The 9,761-nt window shown below is 34.7% G+C and overlaps 1 protein-coding gene across 1 annotated transcript; it reads left to right on the forward strand.

Moving 5' to 3' along the window:
• Positions 1-1,331: 1,331 nt before the first annotated feature.
• On the forward strand, positions 1,332-5,640 carry LOC147855609 (uncharacterized). Its single transcript, XM_087330092.1, has 5 exons — positions 1,332-1,645; positions 1,903-3,707; positions 4,213-4,292; positions 4,637-4,726; positions 5,188-5,640. Exons 1-5 carry the CDS (start codon positions 1,332-1,334, stop codon positions 5,407-5,409), a joined length of 2,511 nt encoding a protein of 836 aa, XP_087186218.1. The 3' UTR covers positions 5,410-5,640.
• The last annotated feature ends 4,121 nt before the right edge of the window (positions 5,641-9,761 follow it).

Below are 9,761 nucleotides of genomic sequence, written 5' to 3' on the forward strand. Positions count from 1 at the left end.
GTATATTGTCTATAGTAAAAGAACAACTATTTGTGATGAACACTTTGCACTTTAATGATAGAAGAAACTTTCCATATTGCTCCATCTCATTTTCATCCATACAAGTTCAACCACACATGTGTGTATCCCCCTTGCAACTTCAAGATATGTGGCAAGTTTGTATACTTGCTTTTAAGGCAATAACCTCTCCTTTGGCTTTGCATTGGGCAATCCATCCTATAGAGAGAGGGGAAAAGTTAATCATTATTCAAACCAACAAAAGAAATTTGAAATTTGATTTAGTGTAAGTACCAACCCTTATCTCATAGTACTTATTATGCTCCATGTCATTGAGAAGAGACACATACTCTCTTGGTAATTTCTTCTTAATTACACATTTTAGCCATCCTTATCCTCTTTATAGCCTTCAAATCATTTCCCATACGATCCAATAGTTTGCATTATAATGATCTAAACCTTGAATCCTTCGAGTACCATTCTCCGAAGCTTTAACAAGAAGCATCTATATGATGTATATCCATTAGCTCAGCCAAACCAATTCCATTTATGATTCAAAAAACATGATCGTAGAAGTCACAAGTTAGTAGTTCCATAGGTTTGTCCCTAAACCAATCCTAATAAACAAAGTGAAAATAAATAAATAAGTAATAGATAGAAAAATAGACAAAGAAATAATTAGATAAAAAAATCTTAAACAAAGCGAAAAAGGATAAATAAATAAACAGTACTTAAATAAATAAATAAATACACAATAAATAGATAAATAGACAAAGAAATAATTAGATAAAGAGAATAGATAAACAAATATGTAGCTTAATAGTACTAAATAAATAAATAAATAAATACACAAAGAAATTATTAGATAAAGAGAATAGTTAAACAAATAGCTAAATAGTACTTAAATAAATAAATAAATAAATAATAGATAAATAGACAAAGAAATAATTAGATAACGAGAATAGATAAACAAATAGTTAAACAGTACTTAAATAAATAAATAAATAAATAAATAAAAGATAAATAGACAAAGAGAATAGATAAACAAATAGCTAAATAGTACTTAAATAAATAAATAAATAAATAAATAGACAAAGAAATAATTATGTAGATAAAGAGAATAGATAAACAAATAAATAAATAAATAAATAAATAAATAAATAAATAAATAAATAAATAAATAAATAAATAAATAAATAAATAAATAAATAAATAAATAAATAAATAAATAAATAAATAAATAAATAAATAAATAAATAAATAAATAAATAAATAAATAAATAAATAAATAAATAAAATGCAGAGAGAAGAAAGTGAAACAGAGTGTAGGAAAAATGAAGACTCAGGAAATCTCTTCTTCTTCTTCTTCTTCTTCTTCTCCTTCAGCGCCAGAGAGAAGGAAGAAGAGGAAGGATGCAGGTCGGAGGAGCAGGGGTAGCTGTGTCTACGACTCCACCGTTGGGATTACCTGCCACTTCTGCCGTCAGAAAACCGTTGACAAGAAGGTGTGGTGCAACAAATGTGTTTCAGCCTTTTGCAGAAGATGTCTCAGGACTCGGCATGGAGAAGACCTCGATGTCGAGCTCCTCTATGGCCGTTGGATTTGCCCTAAATGCAGGGGAGGATGTGGCCCTGCCTGCAAGAACTGGTTCTCTGTTTCTTGTTATGATAATTTTCTCCCTTTAAAAAGTAACCTCGTGAATAAGTTCTGTGACTTGCTTGTGTTAAACAAACTGTAGTGAATATTTGCTTCGTTTATGTGTTATGAATTACTTTACCAGTGGATCCATCCTATTGCTGTTCATATTTATTTATTCATATTTTTCTATTTTGCTATCAATGCTGTACCAGTGGTCATATCCTGTACTGCTTTATGTATTTATTCATATTTTTCTATCAATACAGTTGCAACTGTGGACCCTGTCGTGCAAAAGATGGGTTATTGCCACCAAAAATATTGGTTTCCGAGTTAAGTGCTTCAGGCTTCGACAATGTGCATGACTACTTGATCCATTTGAAAACAAAGGAATCTCCACAAGACATAAGTGCAAGAAAATCAGGAAGAGGATGGTGTAAGTCACATTTCAAAGGAATAGACCAGACAAAGAGTTCACCAGCATGCCATGATCAAGACATAGGCAATGAACCTGGCATGCATAGTAGTCTCAATATAAGCAATCCAATGGGTTTAAAAGATTTAAATGTGACAAATAGTCTGTTGTTTTCCCACAATGAAGTCATTGTCAGTGGACTTTGCATGAATAATAGTGCTACCAAAAGCAGTCCAATGGGTTTGAAAGATATAAGTGCGTCAAGGAGTAGGATGCCTTCTCACAATCAAGACATTAGCAGTGGATTTTGCATGAATAATAGTGCCACCAAAAGCACCCCAATTGTTTTGAAAGATATAAGTATGACAAAGAGTCACTTTTCTTTTCACAATCGAGACATTGGTGGCGATTTTACCAAGAGTAATTTAAGGGATTTGAAAGGAATAGATGCTGGTGTGCATAATAAGGCTACCAAAAGCAATCCAATGGGGTTGAATGCAATGGATGTGGCAAAGAGTTTGATGAAAGATAACAATAATGACAATGCCACCACAAGCAGTCAAATGGTATTGAAAGGACTAGATATGACTGAGAGTTTGATGGCATTCCATGATCAAGCCACAGGTAACAACTGTAGCATGTATAATAGTCTCACCAAAGATGTTGGTGTGCATAATAAAGCCACCAAAAGCAATACAGTATGTTTAAAAGCAATAGATTTGGCAAATAGTTTGATGAAATATGAGCACCAAGACAAGGGTTACAACTCTGAAATGTGTAGCAATGCTAACAAAAGCAGTCAAATAGGCTTGAAAGGACTAGATAAGGCCGACAGTTTGATGGAATTCCATGATCGAGCCAGGGATGATGACTCTAGCATGTATAGTAGTTCCACCAAAGATGTTGGTGTGTATGATAATGCCAGCAAAAGCAATCCAATGGTTTTGAAAGCAATAGAAGTAGTAAGGAGTTCGATGAAATATCACAATCAAGAGAAGGGCTACAACACTGAAATATATAGCAATGCTAGAAAAAGCAGTGAAATGAGCTTGAAAGGACTAGATATAATCGAGAGTTTGATGGCATTCCATGATCGAGCCAAGGGTAATGACTCTAACATGTATAGTTGTACCAAAAGCATTAACCTAATGTGTGATCATAAAAGTAAAGTAAAAACAGAGGTGTTGATGGAGTCTGAAGTAGAACATGATGCGTGCCATGTGTCTTGTGCAAGACAAAAAATTTCCAAAGTTAACGGTGAAATGCACATTGTAACAGCTGAAGCGAAAAGATCAAAGGTTCAACCTGATTTTGATGACACAAGAAGTTTAGAACCCTTACAGAATGATGATCATGGTTATGACTCTAGGACATGTGGTGCTACCATGGAAAGCAGTCTGAGTGATAGAGGTATAGATAAAATAAGAACAGGCAGAAAAGAATCAGTCTTAAGGGTGCCGATATGTTTTCATTCAAGGAAAGCTTTTGAATATAATCTTAAAGCCATTCTTTCAGCTCCATTCAATGCCATTGAGCTAAGAGATAAATGGGAAAATGTAAGATGCCGCAGAATGGTCTGCAAGAGTGTGGAGACAGGAGTAGGGACATCTGATTTGCCAACAAAAAGACTGGGTCTCTCTTACATTGACTACTATCCAGGTGTGCAAATTATTAAAAGCACTTGACTTGGTTTTCTGTAGGTAAGTTTCTCTTTATTACTAAGTCAAACAAACTTACATCGATCCTGAAGAGTCTGATATGTATTTTAAAGGTTGTCTGGTAATAGATTACATTTTTAAGGGCTAATGTCCAAAGCAAATCTCGAAGTTTGAACATTTGTATTTTGCATAGTGTGATTCCATTTTTAAAGCTAATGTCGAATATAAATAGATGAATAGTTTCCTTATATGTTCATATGTATAAGATATTCTAATCTCCAAAGGAGAGACTTGTTTTACAAGAAGCTTAGGGATTGTTTTTTGAATCTTAGAATAGCATTTCTCATGATTTGAATCAAAGAATCAGGAAAACAGAAAGCGATTAGGATAGGTGTGATCGGCTGAAGTGAATAATAAACATATGCGCTTATAGAAAGGAATTTCAAAATTTGAAGGCAGACTTGTTTGTATGGAATTTAGAACATTTATTGTCATGATTTTTGCAGACTTTGCATCTAGGCTCACAGCAAACACCTCTCCAGAAGAGAAGCTTAGACTTTTGCGTGGTTTCTTCTTTTGGCTCGAGGTAATCCATTTTTCTAGAGCTTCAGCATGTTCTCTTTCTCTCTTTTTTTCTTTTGGATTTGTAATCATGTGCAACTTATGAAGGACTCACCATACCCAAAAACGGAAAACGTTGAATAGAAGATAATTTGAGTAAGGGTACCTCTGCTATAATGATCTTACAATCAATAACAGTTTTGTTTTCGTGAGGTCTGGACATTAAAACTGAGAAGAGGATGAATAAGGAAGTAAAAATAAAAGTTAACTTCTTCATAAGAAAACATGGACTTATCTTATAGACCATATGAAAGAAAATTGTACATTCTTTGATGGAATACATAATTGAATCCTTTATTATGTGCTCAGCATGCTGGCACTTCTGGTGCATTCAAACCATGGGTAGAGAAGGAAAAAGAAGATCCAGAATGTATCGAGCTTGATGGTCCTGATTGTGAGGTATATATATCCTGATTCTTTGTTGCGTCGAACAATTAGAGCTGCATAATAATTTTAAAAACAAGCAAACTGGGCGTGCATGGAAAACCTCTACTTGTAACAAGAAATTTTTATCATTGAAAATAAAATATTATTCTGATCATGTTCATGTTGGTACACTGTGCACCTTTGTAACAGTTTCCTGTCAAATTTGATTTGGAAAATTAGCAGTAAAAATAACTGTTTTGTCTTAAAGTGTTTCGGTTTTTTTTTCTATCATAGAGGCATTACATGAATGGATTCTTTTCAACTTTAAATATCTTGATATTTTATTAATCTTCAAAGACATAGTTCTTGCTTGATCTACATTGAGCCGTTCCTTCCTACCATGGTGTTTAATAATCACCAAAACCTTTTACGGATGTAATGTTTATTGTGCCATGCTAACTGCAATCAATTTTATACTTAAAATCATTTGCCAGATCCTTGGAGAGGTGGTATCTGTGGATGATGATGACCAGGGTGGATCCGAAACCATGATTTGTATGGGAAATGAAAATGCTACAAGGCCAAACATGGATTTTGGACGACATTTTGTGCTTGACTGGGATTCTGAGGATATGAAACCAACAGTGAAAAGATGCCTTCGTATGCCGGTTTCCTCGCAATCGCTAAAGCAAGCGAAGGAAGAGTGTGACTATTGATGGAGAGCATTTTTGGCTGTGGATCATTATTAACATATTTTGCTTCCCCTATCTATGTACATATATTGAAGAAGGGGATAACTTTTAACTTAATGTGGGATTAGCAAGTGTAAATATAGATAATCCAAACAGTATACACACATATGTATGAATGTACAGTTTTTGTGCCATATATATCGAAGTTTTGACTTACAATTTCATGATCATCTTACATGAAGTCGAGCTTTTCGATATTTACTAGTGGAAGCTGACATTGTGTTGAGTTTCTAGATATTGGTGTTTAGTACTAAAATAGATGATTTAATGCAAAAACACTTTTTGTAGCATTGATATCATAATACTTGTATGATCCGCCATCATATCCTATTAATAATCTTCTTGACATTTAAAGTTGGAAATGTTTCGCTTACACCCTATGAGTATTTTTTGTTGCATGAAATCATATAGTTTTGATGTGGTTTAAGTTTTTTCTGATGTTGTGGAAATAACAAGAATAAGTTTTTTTGACATTTAATAAGATTCTTGAAGTATGCAATAAAAAGGTATCAATGTTTTTATAGGATTAGGAAGAACTAATTAGGAAATTGCTATGTATATACAAAAGAAATGTGAGATGACTATAGAGAGGATGGTTGCTTGTTCAAACATGTTGAATATGAAAGGGAGTGAGCTAGGGTGGGATTCAACTAGACATGTGTACCTTGTAGTGTCAACTTTTGTAACCTATATATGCACAAGTAGTTGGTTGTTGATTGTATAAGGAAATCATTAGAATTAAACAAAAATACATTGTCTATTATTGTGTAGGAGTATATGAGCATGTGGTAATTATTTCAAACTATATGAGCAAATGTCATGCTTAGTTGTTTACATTTGACCTATAAGGAAAGCACTAGGCCCAATGCATGTCTTTGATGGTCCAACACAAGTTAAAAATAATATATTAGGTGATGATGAAAATCGATCTTCATGGGTATAGATTTCTCTCCTCTAGAGGAAGCCAAATTAGTAATACTCTCCTCAAAGAAATCAAGGACGTGTTTGTATGGAGCTATGAGGACATGAAGATGTACCACCAGAGGTAGTTATGCACACTATCCCGATGCAAGACAATACACTTCTAGTCTTCCTGATGTTGCAAGGGGTATCATAGAAGGCGAATCCTTTGTATGGTTTACTCGACAAATTTAAATAGCCAAAGGAGTGCACTAATTTGGCTATTTTAAGAAAGTCTAGCAAGGGCATTGATCTTGAAGCCACTCAATTAAGAGAAAGCCACTCAATTGAGAGATTGAGACAAAGATTTCCTTGACCAAACAAATGCTTTGTGTTTGCGATTGGTATTGTCCTAGCCAAACTAGGCAAAGATAAAATAGACTTACACATAACTTTCTCTAGCCATTAACCCAACCAAGAACAAAACAATAAGTATGATTCACTATATCAAAAACTTTGGACACTACCTTTAGCTTGCCACTTTTCTATTTGGATCATCAATCACTATCAAACTTGATGAATAAGACATGCTCATTACGGTGGATGTCCCATTGAATTATGTCTCTCTTCAAATTTGACTTTAGGTTCAAACATCCTTTTGTACCATTTCTCCTAGCTAGTTAGCAAAGAAGAACATAAGGGATTGATTGTTGACGAAAGGCCAAATGCTTCCTTCTTTTCTATAAATGTTTTGCTTGAGTAAGTGCCTAACATTGTTTGAGTCTTGACATGGGGGCTCCTATTCTTGTAGTAACTCCCAAAAGACATAACACGGGTGTTGTTGAAGATGTGATTCATTTACAATGGTTAGAGGGAACTTGTACTAGAAAGACCATGATGATGTCCTATGTAGGTTCTTGTTGAACCACATAGAAATTGAGAAAGGTCATTGTACAAGTGGTGATGAACATTTCAATGATGACATTGCATCTTGAAAGATATTGCAAGCAAGTTAGTGGTGGTTGATACTTTTTATGGATATTCATGTCTATGTAAAGAGATGTGATGAGTGTTAAAAGCACAGATACTTTGTCAAAGTTGATTACTATACCTTGCATTAGTAGACCTAAGCACTCATTTTGAAAACAGGGGACTAACTTCACTAATTGTTGTGACCGTAGCGTCGTGACAAGGAGTGCGAGCGAACTAGCCCAACTATTGAGATGATATGGGAAGAGTAAGAATAGAAATAAAGCAATGATGCAAGTGAAAGTAAGGTGAGTAGGATTAGAGGTGAACAAGAGTAAAAGAGAATGAGAGAATGAGATGAAAGAAGAAGAGAAGAGTGAGTGAGAAAAAAAGAAAAGCTTAAGAAATTTTCATTAGAAAGACCTTGTGCAAACTAATTTCGCTCTAGGTAGAGCTCATTAGTGCCAAGGTCATTTACAACAAAAGGGAAGGTTTATATAGGGGGAAGAGAGAGAGAGAGAGAGAGAGAGAATAGGAGTTGAATGATGGGAGAGAGGGAAACGGGGATTTGTGATATGCAAAGGATTGATAAGTGAAAGTGGGTTAGAGGGGGGTTATATGTATGTATATGATAAGTGATAGGTGGGGGTGGGCTCTAAGAAGAGGGGGATTATAGGGGTGGGATATAAAAGGAATATAGTATTAAGTGGGAGTATTTATGGATTTATATTTAGTTTTGACGAGAAGGGAATGAATGGACTTAGACTTAGTCCAACATATGAAGGGTTGCGGTAGTTCGGATAGTTGGGGATGTGTGGCTAAATCCGCGTAGAGGTTTTCTAGCATGTCGCGAATTCCTAATCTAGGGGTATCTTTCGTATACCTAAGTTTGAAGATGACAGGTATAAGGGTACTTTTAGGTTTTCTACTAAATACTAGTGATTTCCTAGCGCTAAATGAGACCTTTTTATAATTCTCTAATATAAAAGAAAGGGGATATCCTCTCTTAACTAATCTACTAAAAAATAGTTTTTTTCATTCGAAGGAAACCTAAGGGGGTACTTTCTCTAATTAGGTATCGTTTTAGTTCATTAATAATAAAATGACGTTTTAAGTGAAGGGGGTGAACTGACGAGAATGAGAGATACTTGTAGGCATTTTGGGGCTTTTGGTAGCAATTAAAGGAGAAATGTGAATTCTTTAGGTTAATCCATAAATCTAAGAACAGTAATCTAAAGAGAGAAGTGGTGATGGTAATTTTGATGCAATTATTAGTGGAGGTGTTATAGAACTGGAGGTAATTTTCTAATTCGGGTTTAGTACCCGTCCATATCCTGAATGCATCATCTATATATCTAGTGAAATAAAAAAGATTAGGGTGTGATGGTTGGGAGTTCTCTAAGTGAGCTAAGAATAGGCATGCATAAACTATAGAAAAATTACTACCCATGGTTGTACCCTTGACTTGTTGATAGATCATGTCGTCAAAGGATAGAAAGTGATATTCTAACGTGAGTGCACTAAGTGTATTGATAAGGTTAGTTTTAGAAGATTAAAAATGTGGGGCAATCATTTTTCGTAAAGCCTGAAGTCCTAACCTAGGGGGTATGCTGGGATATAAAGATTCAACATCAAAGGTGAAGATAAAACTATTAGGGGGTGGGTTGAGATGTTCTAAAGTTTGGACAAGGGAATGTGAGTCTTTCAAATATTGCTTCTGAAGGAGAAGGATAGGCATGAGTTGGTGGTGAAGCCATTTTGATGTTTGTTCAAAAAGGGAGTTATTGTATGAGCAAATAGGTCTAAAACCTATTGGGTTTTTATGGAGTTTTGGGAGGAAATAGACATTGCATACTTGGTACCCTTTTGAGGGTTTATGTAGTATGTAGTTGGTTTCTATGTTGGATAGGGTACCAAGATGGTTATTAACAATGCTTTTCAATCTATAGGATAATTCCTCAAGTGGATAGTGGGAGACTTTTTTATATGTATTAGTATCGGAAAGGTGTTCTATAGCTTTGTTATAGTACGTGCCCTTATCAAGAACACACACTCCAACATTCTTGTCAACAGGTAGGATTATGATTTTATTGTTTTTCTTAAGAGATTGTAAGGCTAGTGATAAGTGAGGTGCAATCCTAGTGGGTTTTAATTTGAGTGTATGAAGTGTGTCCCTAAAGATAGTTTGGTGTTTAGATATAATGTTTTCTAGGGGAGTGTACTTAGTAGGAGGTTGCCAACTAGGGTTAGGTAGCTTAAAGGGATTTTGGGGCAAATTATCCACATCTTTAAAAAAATGTTTAAGTCGAAGGGTCCTACTTAGGCTATCAAATTCTTTAAGTAGGGTAGGGGATGATGGTGGAGAAGATGGGAGGATGTGTTTCAAACCTAGGCTAAGGAGTTGTGTCTCATGTTTAGAGAGGGAATAATTAGAGTGGTTGTGGATT

Source organism: Azolla caroliniana, unplaced genomic scaffold (genome assembly GCF_043228905.1).
Source record: "Azolla caroliniana isolate FFs.n. ecotype wild unplaced genomic scaffold, voAzoCaro1.0.p SCAF_14, whole genome shotgun sequence".
In the NCBI taxonomy this organism is placed as follows: domain Eukaryota; kingdom Viridiplantae; phylum Streptophyta; class Polypodiopsida; order Salviniales; family Salviniaceae; genus Azolla; species Azolla caroliniana.